General features: G+C 36.8%; 1 protein-coding gene across 1 annotated transcript in view; it reads right to left on the bottom strand.

The window, feature by feature from the left end:
* Nucleotides 1-9,356: 9,356 nt before the first annotated feature.
* LOC100545109 (exostosin-2) overlaps nucleotides 9,357-12,098 on the bottom strand; it is a 43,886-nt gene continuing 41,144 nt past the window's right edge. The window contains exon 9 of the mRNA XM_010711396.1: nucleotides 9,357-9,578. Within this exon, the coding sequence (XP_010709698.1) occupies nucleotides 9,372-9,578 (207 nt within the window). The 3' untranslated portion in view covers nucleotides 9,357-9,371. The remainder of the gene's footprint in view (nucleotides 9,579-12,098) is intronic.

Below are 12,098 nucleotides of genomic sequence, written 5' to 3'. Positions count from 1 at the left end.
TTTTTTCCCTCCAAAAGTAGCTACTGAAAAGAATTAAGAGGTTAGGTTCTCAGAGTGATCCTAGGGAAAAATAGACTGATGTAGCTCTTGTATGTGTAGATGGGTAAATAGTAGGAAATGTTGGGGCAAGAGTGGAGGGCAATTAAAAAAAACCAAATCTGCTTCTGGAAAAGTTCTTAGAAGAATGATCTGAAGAATTAAACAGGAAACACCGAAAATAAATGAGTTACAAACAGATACTTCCAATTCCATAACGACCCAGAATCAGTTCTGTGTCCCAAAAAGGTTCGCCCTCTTTCCACTGTCATCAGGAAGACAGACAGACAGTCATTTCTAGAGAAGAACAAGAGCTGTTTCATTCCAACACGTACAACTACCAAGGAGCGAAGTGTCCACACTCTCATTGCCAGCGAATCCCTCGGACATAACTGCTCCCCCAGTACTCTCCAATAAAACACAGAGCTACATGCTCCTTCAAGACCTTCAAGAACTACTTCTCTAGGAAAACAAAATCCTCTTTCCAAACCACAACAAGAGTCTTCAAAAGTCTGTTTTTTTCGGAGTTTTTTTTTTAGAAGGAAGGATTGGCCCATGTGGGTGGCCAGAAGAGAAGAAATAGACTGATATTTAACAGCAATATTTTTGTTCAGTTTCCTACTCTGAGGTTATTCCTGTGAGACTCAAAAAGTGACCATAAAATCTACCTTTATCTGGGCGGTTATGTAGACCATGGCTTCTACCTGACATGCATGCAGCCTCTTGTTGAGTTTTACTTGTGTATTTTCCCTCTAGAAACAGAACATTGCTTTCTTACTGGTTTGCCATACAAAATGCAAGCAGACATATCTGCTAGACAGTGCCTTACAAAGACATACATCACACCTCAAACTCGGTAGACCTTAAGCTAATTGCTTAAAGACCTTAGGCTAATTGCCAGTAATTATCCAATTATCAAGTGTGTATTGGTACAGAAGAATTTTAAGTAGCTTGCGATATCCCCACGAGATTCCCCTGCTGGTGTTTCAGGAGCAATCAGAGCTGTTATAACCATGTATACATATGTACATATTTATTTATAAATATCAACAACGTTTACCTTTTATAAATGCTAATTATTTTTTAATTTGGGGTTGTTTTCTTCCTCTTGTGCTTTCTACACATATGGAAAAAAAAAAAATGACAACCAAACTGCAACAAAGATCTTATTTCAGTGCAAGAATACTGTGAAACAAAAATTAAAACCAAAAAGCTACTAAGAATGGGAAACAGTAATTCAGAATATCAAGCAAGCAACAACATTTTAAACTTTAAGCTCTTTGGAAAATCAGCTGTTTGATAACTTACTAATGGTTACACCACTTGCATAAAAATATGGCAAAAGAAGAAAAAGAGAAAAGAAAAAAGTGAAGGTATAATATAACTGTATTTGGCACGCATCTCAGATGTCAGCAAATCCTGTTAAATCCACATGATTTACCAAGGTCTTGGAAAGTCTCTCAAAATGACCAATTCTCAAAATGAGGTAAGTTACTCTAAAACAGTTGTGCTTTGAGAAACATAATACAAAGTGCTCAAATTTGAACTGAAATGAACAGAAAATACTAGCATTTTGGAGCAACTCCGGGGAATACATTAAGGTATCAATTACCCTGCAGTATGCAAAAAGAAAGAAAGGGTCAAAACTACTTGCTGCCTAGAGGCTGATCAGATACTAAATGTTGCTGTACTTCCAGAGTTGGATGCATATGGGAGATGTCAAGACACAAAATAACTTGGGTTGCCACTATACTGAGTACCTGAAGAAAAAGGATCATCACAAAGGATAGCAGGCTTCACTCAGAGATACAAAGTATTTCTGGTTCAAAATTAGCACTGCTACAGGAACTCCAATGTAAGTATGTAATCAATAAAAAGACAACAGTTTCTTCAGAAGCCAAAGTTTCTGAATCCATCAGGAAGGTTAAAATTGTCTATAATTATCTTAAAAGACAACAAAAGGTGAGTGTACTTCTCCTTTGTACACACAGGAGGAATGAGGCATAAGAAGTCTGAGGCAGGGTCTAACACCACGCTTTTAACTTTGAGATCCTGCTTGGAAAGGCAGCGTCCTGAGAAACCTGAGCACTAGCAAAACACATATGGGAGAAATTCTCATTTTAGTAGGCTTTAATATAACCTAAGTAAAAGTCTGTGCTTTAATTCTTATTGTAAGTGGGCGCAGTATCACTTAACAGAGTATGACAAAGACAAAAGAAGCCCAAGATGAGAAGTGATGGAAAAGACAGATGACACATTACAAGGCGGTATGAAGACCTTAAAGCATACAGAAGTAAAAATGCCAGTTTGCACTGGGAAATACTCTTACCTCTTTTAAATTTAGCGAGGGCTTTCTGTGAATACAGCAGAAGACAGAGGTAAACATTAAAACAGAGCTCCCTGGAGTATACGAAGTTTATCTATACGTGGAGACTGAAAAGAACGACAGGCACCTCCTGTTGTGCATCACACTGAAATAATTATGACAGACTAGTGTTCAAATAATACTTACACTTGCTCTTTGGCAACAAGACTCTGGGCATTCTTGGCAGTTTGCACCATTCAAGACTACTGATCTACTGACTGCAGAAGCTACCACAGAAAACAGCATGTGGTCTTCTGAAAACAAAATCAGCACTTTCCAAATTTTTCCAAATGCAGCTTCCACTTCTAATAGGCTTACAATCCCTAGCAACATGACTGCAGTTCTGGCCAGCCCACAGTTCTGCCATTAAGTCCTGTAACTCCGCATCTCACAGCAAATTTTTCAAGCATGATTTCAAGATGGTTTCCACAAACTATAGGATTAAAATCAATGTTTACCTCCACTACTCCAAGAAAGAAGTGCTGTAATTATGTTCGATTAATAACGAAGAGCAGCAATAAATACATAAAAATGATAATTTAAAAATACTCTAAATATGTATTTTTCTACAGTTTTCAGTTACATGAAAGACATAGCAAATAGAAGGGATGACAGTTATGAGAGGCAATTTTCTCTCCACCTAAGCAAAAGTTTCCTTTTCCATGTCTCTCTAGGTTTACCATCTTGCCATCAGATGTCTGTAACGAAAATGTACACAGGCTTGCAAAATGCTTATATGTAATAATGAATCACTGTTCTCAAATCCAGACCTGTTTCTCAGCTAAGAAGGAATTGTTAAATAATATATAGGAGAGGGAGATCCTAAAAAAATAACAGACAGTGATATTTCCATCTAGAGTATTACCTCTCTTCAAAGAGTGATGGCAAGATCATGTTGTTAAACAGCATCATTTACTGATTCCTCACTTTTGAGAAACTGGTAAGTCTTTTAGCAGTACATGTGTTATTTTCTATCTTATCCAGAGAAAAATAAGAGTGTCTGCATAAGAAATTACTTGCTCTAATTTTTAGGGACTATCTATTTCTATTTTCAACGTTCAACATAGGGAACAAGAGTCAGCTATTGTAAAGAGTTAAATAATATTTTTGGGACACTCGCGTTCAAAAATAGCAAGCAATATTTAAATGAAGGTGGTTTGTTGCATTTCCAGTTGGAAGGAGCAGATAGGGATAGTAAGGAGGAGCTGGAAATAGAACATAGTAAAAAGCACTAAGTAAAAAGCTCAAAGTAAAGCTCCAAGTAGAAAATTCAACACTTGTCAGAAGTAAGAGCAATTTGACAAACTAAAATTTAAAAAGAAGCACTTATTGGGTAAAACAATGGCGTTTTGATGACTCGCATAAAGACGCTCATACAAAAAAAAAGATGTTCATGCTAACATGCTCTGTTTTATTTTCTCAGTAAGAACAGCCAGGAGAATCTCATGACTGCAGATTACATGGCACCAGAGTATTAGTTCATACACAGCTCAGATTTCCCACAGCTCCTAAGTAGTCCTCTGGGAACTGCAAAAAGGAAAAACCTTTCCAGTAGTTGTGCAAAGTAGACAAAAATCAATTAAAAAACTGTCAGAAAACATCTTTAGACATGCTTCTTTGTATGTATCTGCAATTGCTCAGATGCTCAACTCTTACATCTGATCTTTCACAAGATCTTTCAGTGCATAATAATTCTAATCGGCTTACAGTAGTCTATGAGAATTCAACCACTTGAAGCAGATGAAGAAAGCCTAATGAAGGATGTTTTCCAGTCTGGACTTACGGACAGAACTTAGCTGGTATCTAAAGTTTCAAAAAATTGTCAGAATTAGCAGCATGTTACAACTATTTACCAGCATTCCTTCAGCAATGGCTTACTGAAAGTCTGTCCAGGTAGTTCAACTGCTTAGACTTAGAATGAACCACTCCAAAAAAGTTGCTTCCTACCAACATCACAGTTTCTGTGTTGGTTTACAGTAATGTGCAGAATTCCTCTCATTATAAGGAACAGATTATTGGTTTCTAGGACATTACTGAGAGCCTCTGCTGGTTTTGTTAAAACTAAATTTCTGGACTTCCTTCAAGAAAAAAAAAACTTAAATGATTCATAGAAGACTAGAACAGTCCTCAAGTAGTTCTCTAGCTAATCAAAGAAAATGACATTAAGTACTTTGTGAAGAAGACAAATTAATTCAAAGCCTAAAAAGAAGTTCAATAGAATATTCCTACCAGTGCCCAGCATTAGAGGCACAGTAGGATAAAAGCTGCCATTTAAGGCTTCTTTTTTTTTTTTCCCCTTAAGATACAATGATCTATAGGACACTCAGGATCTTTATCCCCAATGGTTTATATCAGTGTTGTCTATCAGTACTATCGAACCAAAAGAAAAACATGGTTACTGTGATAATATAAAGTCTATATCTTATTCTGAGTTTATCAACAACTTAGGTCCAGGAAACTCTGCTTATAGAACTATGCAGAAAATACACATTCTTTAAAATATACTTTTTATTTTGATAAAAATGAACCTAACAAGGAATCAAACTGTAACACATGATTTCTAGCTTATCGTGCATTTATTAACTTTAATGCATTTATATGCCGTTTATGTGGTAGACAAGATGATTTCTTCAACTGTCTGAAACGTGAAACACATGATGAAATGTTAGTGGAAATTACTATCACAGACTATTTTCTTGAACATCAGAACTAGTAATTTAGACAAATTCAAATGAAAGGGCAAAAGTATTTGGCTGAATTGAGAAAATAAAAAAACATCCTGTCTACACAAATATTCACAGCAGCAGACACTTGGACCACAATGTTTATTATATTGGATGCAGAGTGAGTGAGAGAAAATCATTTTTCCTATAGTATTTCAAAGCTTTTTTTTTTTATTAATATTATACATGGAGTCATGGGATGTTATGGCTGGGTTAACAGACTTCTTGTACAATCCATATGGGTGAGTATATACACAAAACTCAGCCAAAGACACAGAACAGAGATCACATCCCCCTACTTTTAGAAAACACTTAAGATTAGCAAATTTGTTCCGTAAAGCACTAAAATTCTGGATTAAAATTATTATCATATGCGATACTTCCTCTCTGCTGTTTCATACATTAGATCCAACATTTTTACCACTGGCTCTGTGAAAAGTTAGAGATGCCTCCACAAGACACCTGCATTGCTCATACATGCCTCTGCTGAAGCTTTTTTTCTTCTCCTAGGATACCACTCATATTTTGAGTCCAAACATAAAATTAGACCCTTGATTTCCAGTCTCACCCAAAGCACAATGGTCCTATTTTGGCGTACACATCGAGCAATTACCTGAAAATACACAGTAAAGCTTCCACCTCTTCACTCACATCCATGTCTACATATCTCTCTCAGATAGAAAGCATGGGAAGGGAGTGTGTTCTACCAAGCAAAAGAAAGACTTAATCACAAGACCTTCCTGAATCTCTTCATTGTTCTTAAGTTGGGTGATGGTGAAGATGTCACCTCTGTGACCTCAGTTTCTAAAGCTGCAAAATGGGAATAAGCAGTTAAAATAGATTTTTATTAATGCCCTGAAGGTTCTAATGCCCTAAAGATGAAAATCTTACAGAAAGCAATTTCCTCTACTTCTTGATTTTGATTTAAAAGTAGATTACAATTACAGATTTCAGCATCTTCTTAATAATAATGCCATGAATAATGTTTCTTACACAGCAGTTTTTAATACAGATCTCAGTGTTTTATGGAAAACAATATTGTTGTATTCATTTTACAGCCAAGGAAACTGAGGCACAGTAAAAAAAAAGAGTTTCTCCCACTGAACAGGTAGAACGTTTGCATCTGGTCAGTGTCCAGCCCTAGGAACTATATGCCTGAGAACTGAAGCACTGTTATTCAGTGTTATTCAGTGCTCACTAACTTAGGTCTCAAAAATCTTGAGAGACAAGATATGTGTTCCTCATTGCGTTCAGGTGACCACACGGAAAAACAAACTGGATTCAGAACAGACAGCTAAGTGGCTAAAGACCAGTCATTCAAGTTTGTACCGGTCACCTTAAATTTCCTTCAGACTCAGTGAAAACAAAAGGGTACTTCTGCAAGGATGCTTTATTTCACTGTAAAATAAATATGTCATGCAGACTAGATGGAGGTGGTTTTGTTTCTTCTTCTCATTAATTATAAAGCAAATGTATAGTTGTGAGCTCAGACGTGCACATGAAGCTCTTAAACATTTCAACTTAGGAGTCATCGTCACAAATTCGTAGGACAAGGGGAAAATCACTCTTTAGATTGCTTGCCCATGTATGTGTGTACACATGTACATACGTGCACACTTTTTCTCCAACTTAGCACTTCTGGGTGAAATTTTCCAGTCAAGTATTCAATTTATCAGTTGACCTCTGTTCCTTACATCAGGCAATGTGATAAAGAGTTTGCCAGCTTGTCAGCCATATCAGAGCTGCATTAGCCCCTGACACGATCAGATCTGAAAAGCGTATGCTTTATGTAGATCCCACACTCCTGCTTTACTGACAAATGTACCTCTTAACTCAAAATTTACTAAATATTGAAGAGAATTATCCATTTCTTGAGGGGAGTAGCTTCTTAAATTTTGCACAACATTTTAATTCTCTTTTCTTCTTAAGTTCTGTATTCACTGAATCTTGCTTACATAAAGGCATTATAACAAGCATGTAAGTATTCATTTTTAAAAAATTAAAAATCAACATGAATTCTAGAATCTGCAGGTGTTTGAAAATCTCAGTTCCCAGGGACAGATTCTCTCTGTTTACAACACATACTGTCCTGATAAAAATATCTAGTGTAACTGGTGTCATTTTCAATTATTCCTGTGATGACAAAGGAGCAGCCCATGTCATATTTGTGCTGCACTACGCCAGCTCCATTTCAAGAGACTCAAATCCAATTCACAATTCACTGCCTATGATCAGTGCTAAAGACAACCTTGATGTCATCCACTCAGCCCTCCCTCTTGTATACTTGGAACAAAAACAAATCACAAAGTGTTGCAGTGCCACAAGCCAAGACTTGCTGCTGTACAGAAACGTCCTGTATATGTAAATGATCAGGAAACACAGCTCTTGGTGCTTGAGGAGGTTAAGCACCTCAGCTTTACTATAATCAATTAAAAGAAAATGGCCAAAAAAGCGCAGATACTACTGTAGGGTAATAAACTAGACTTTATCAGTGACAGTGGTGCACATTACAAACTTCAAACTCATTCCTTGCCTTAATCCATCAGAAACTTCCTGGCTTTAACAGGCTATAAACAGCAGAAGCTTTGAAGTCCATGGATTAGAATCACTAATAGACAGACTGAAGGAGAGACTGGCTGAAGAGCCAAGTGGAATGCCCTGCATGGATCTGAAATGAAACAAGTTAATTTAATCAAACTGACCTCTCCTCAGCCATAGCCCAAGATAATAATGGTTATAACAGCAATAAGGAGACATGGAGCACTGAAACAAATGGTTATTTACTTCGATGCAATGCTTAGTCTAATATAAGGGCACAACTTCCTGGGCATTCAACGGCAAGTTTATGCTTAGAGGCAACAGCAGTTTTTTCTGAAGCTAGTTTATGGCTTCATAATAATTAAGATAGAAAAAGTTAAACACTTCAATTCTCAAGAATTTCTAAGTTCAAGATTAATGTGAATGATTTAACAGAAAAATCTTGCCAACGTTTTATTTGTTTCAATTCTCCTACTCTTCTACTTTCCTCTTCACTCAAAGCAAAACATGGAAACAATCCATTTGGGTCAAATCCACCTGCACTCAGTAGATGTTCGCTCACAGCTTACATAACTGAATGAGTGTAACATTAAGCATTTTAACTTTCAGAGAAAAACTTCTAACTGCAAAAATTCCAGCATCAATATATACGCAGCACTTCTCACTTCAAAAGTTTGCAAAGCATTTTATAAACCACTAAATTCTGAGATGTTTAGAACAGCAGTATTACAGAATGCTTTTCAAAGCAAACAATAAAGCTACTTGCTTTGAACTGTAACAAGATGCCAAAATGGCAAATGAGCCAAGTGGAGGGTTGCAATAGCTTGGCTCCAGAGTAGCTGTCAGAGCATGGCAGATTGAGACAAGTGGTCAGGGATTAATTTTTGCACTGCATCTTACCACTATGCCAAATACCTAACTCTGAAGAGTGGAAAACTGCAGCAACTGAAGCTTCTGCAAATACAGTTACAAAGCAAGGAGTCCTAACAGGCTTCATTTGCTCCAGAAGACAGATGAATACACAAAGTTCTACAGCACCAAAGTTAGCATTTTTGAACACATATTCCTAGAAGAAAGCATTTATTCTCCCAGAAAAATATACCTACATTTTCAGATGAGAATGACCAATTCAGAGATATGACATACAGGAAACAACCTCATTTACAAGTACTGTAGATACAGGCTTTCATTAAGAATGAGAAAAGAAGACTAACTGCCCACAGTAATGCTCATGTCCTTAGTACCAATGTTTAGAACTTATGAAGGTCACCCTACATAGCAATGAGCCAAAAATAAAGGTCTGTGAATGTACCCTCATTTTAAAATAAACACGAATTACAAAGTTGGAGTTCCATCAGATTCTGTTGTGCAAAGAGAAACACAGTATCATATTGGAAACAAAAACATTTAAATCAAGTATGTCTTTCTACAGAGAAATAAAAATCAAGCATTGACAAAACAAAGATGAGTTTCTTTTACCTCTCTCCAAAACAAAGGTAAGGACAGCCAATGTCTCTGCAACTACTTCATGTTACCTTTGACATTAAGCTGGCAGTAGAACAACTGGAATGTTTCTTTTCATCTACTTTGGCCCTTCTCATTTCACTTTCAAAAGCGTCGTCACAAAAATCTCGGTTTATTGTTTTGAAAGTAACTACAGAATAGTTTTTGAAGCATGTTACTCCCAATTTCATTTTCCTCCACTACACCTAGCACCAAGTCTTACCTTCAGGTGGATTCTTGTTCTGGTTGTTCCAGACAACAAGCAGCTTGGACAGACTGGGCACTTTGGACACCTCGGTGATGACTCGGAAAAGACTCTCCACCCTGTCATAAGTCAGAACAATTGCTGTGAATCCTTGGGACTGTGGTGGGATTAGTGGAAGAAAAAGTGGATTGCTCACGCTGCTCCATTTCTGTGAAGGAAAACAATAAAATAATTCAAATAAAAACAAGTATTACAGCAAGGAGTAATTCACATGGCCAGCATTCAAGTGTCAGAGGTGAAGTAGGCTCAGAGCAGACAGAATAATTCTCTAATTTCAGCAGAAGTGAATTCAACGATTTCTCAAAACTTCCATTCCAGCTTCTTTGTTAATTCACTTTTCATTTTTGCCTATCTGAAACATTGCATACTGGAGGGGTTTTAAGGAAAATCAAGTGGAAGAGGCAGACAGATCTGTGGAGAAGGAAAACTAAGGTAAATGTTGAACTCAGACACCAAGAATCAATTCTCATTTACTACTCACTATTTCAAACAGTTATATTTACAGTCAGAACTCATTAAACAAACAGAAACCTAATCAGCCATACAGCTTCAGAAATGAAAAAGAAAAAAAAAGCAAAAAACATATACCTGATACAAAATGGGAATCAAGGACCAAAAAAACACCAAAGCAGACACTAGGAAGAATAATGTGCTAGCTCCCACAAAATTCGGTTTGTTAAATGGGGTGAGAAAACCTATTCTAGTTAAAAAAAAAAAAAAAAGGCATGAGATACAAAGATGAATTTCAGAGAGTTATTTACCCCTCCTGAATTTTAACTAGGGCATCCCTCTCAAGACTTTAAAGGTCTTATTTCAATACACTGCCAGCATAAGGAAGCCAGCTCAACTGGCAAGAGACAAGACAGTGAAATTCTCACTGCGTGTGCCAACCTCATTTGGAACCAACAACGCAGGGGAGGAAGCAGTGAAGGGACTGCTCAACAGGAATGAAAGCGTCGGTGTTCTAGTCTCAACTTTTCCATTCCAGCTGACGTTCCAAGCAGATACCAAGGGTCAGAGAGAGAAGCAAAGGGAAAAATAAGACCTTTTGGGATGAGGTGAAAAGCAGAGTTGGGAAAGCAGAAACTGAGCAATGCTGTTTTGCAGGGAAGTTCTGAACGCCAGCCTGTAAAAACTATGAACCCTCATAAGCAGCCAGTAACTGCCTGCAGGTTACAGAAACCTTGTGAGGATCTCCAGCTAAAACTCATAAGTCTGCTTTTATTAGGAGGAAAACAAGGTTTTGCGTTTGTTTTTTTTTTTTAATGATTTGTAACAAATCAATAAATATTGCAATTTTTCGTGTTCTGATTTTGTCTTTGGGCTGCTTTTCTTTACACATTCTACAGTCACCCTCCTCATACTCAGTAAGACATTTCTAACTAGAATGTTTTCCAACTAGGAGGACAGGGAGAACTGAGCCTATTTTGCTTAAACAGATCATAGCATTTTTGACCATTTTAACAAAGGGAAAAAAAAATACGTGAATACTATTTACTTCTACATACACATCAGCATGGAAAGGAGGATAAATACATGAGATAGAAAAGCGATTTTACTTTAAGCAGAATATTAGCACCCTGTTTTATCTATGATGGTCTGAGGACATGTTCCAGGCAAGAATCTGTCATTAGGAGTAATATCAATTACTACACTTCCCAAAACAGCTGGAAAGACAGATTAGTCCACAGCTACGGACGTCCTTTATCATGTTTCGTGCAAGTAGCATTTGGTATACAGTGTTGCTGAGGTTCCTAATGGAAAAAATGCAGTTTTTAGCCCACAGATGTAAGAGAAATAGTAACAACTATATTCAACTTCAGTTCACGAAAGGGACATGGCTACCTGTGATAGCAGAGTACTACATTCAGTAACTCAGCATATACATATTCATTGTTTTAACAATGGATACATGCAGAGACAAATTTTGGATGCTAGTTATACAAGTGAGCTGAGTGTCTGATTTTATTCTAGTTTCAAAAATTCCTACAGCAAGTCACAATCAAAATGTTAATAGAGCACAATCCATCTCATTAAAGCTTTACAGATTCATTTCCACACAACCAACCACCACCCCAAAATGATCCTTGCATGTTGAGAAGCTCTTTGAAACAACATTCAGGAACCTCTTTTCATTAATACTTGTAGCAGAGGTTTAATTTCATAGTCAGCAGGCTGCCAAGAAAATCTTATGTTTCTGCCCTACAAGGAGAAGTAACTGGTAAAGCAATCTATGCTGTATTTATTACTTACGGGGTGAGTATTGCCACTTAAATTAACAGCCCCCACTTTTTCTGTGACCACAGCATCTCCTACAAAATTACTTGCTATAATATCCCTTGAAAAGGACTATACTGTTTATATTGTTCTAAGACTATTTTAGTTACTCAAAGAAAAATTAAAGATGCACATGTACATGTAGCCTACAGAAATTATCATAATTTCTCTTAAAAACCTGTATTTTATGTATATTTAAATTCCTACTTTTACTACTTTCAGAAAGGCACAAACATATTCCCCTGCTGTTTATAACTTCGGAAAAATAAGACAACATTTCAGGTGTTTTTGCATCTACTACAGGATGATGGAAAGGAAAAGCCTGTGGACCCACATTAATGGATGGGAGAACCAAGCTTCTCATTTGAGAAAAACATTTCAAAAAGGCAAT

Source organism: Meleagris gallopavo, chromosome 5, assembly GCF_000146605.3.
Source record: "Meleagris gallopavo isolate NT-WF06-2002-E0010 breed Aviagen turkey brand Nicholas breeding stock chromosome 5, Turkey_5.1, whole genome shotgun sequence".
NCBI lineage: Eukaryota > Metazoa > Chordata > Aves > Galliformes > Phasianidae > Meleagris > Meleagris gallopavo.
This window is presented reverse-complemented; position numbering and strand designations above follow the sequence as displayed.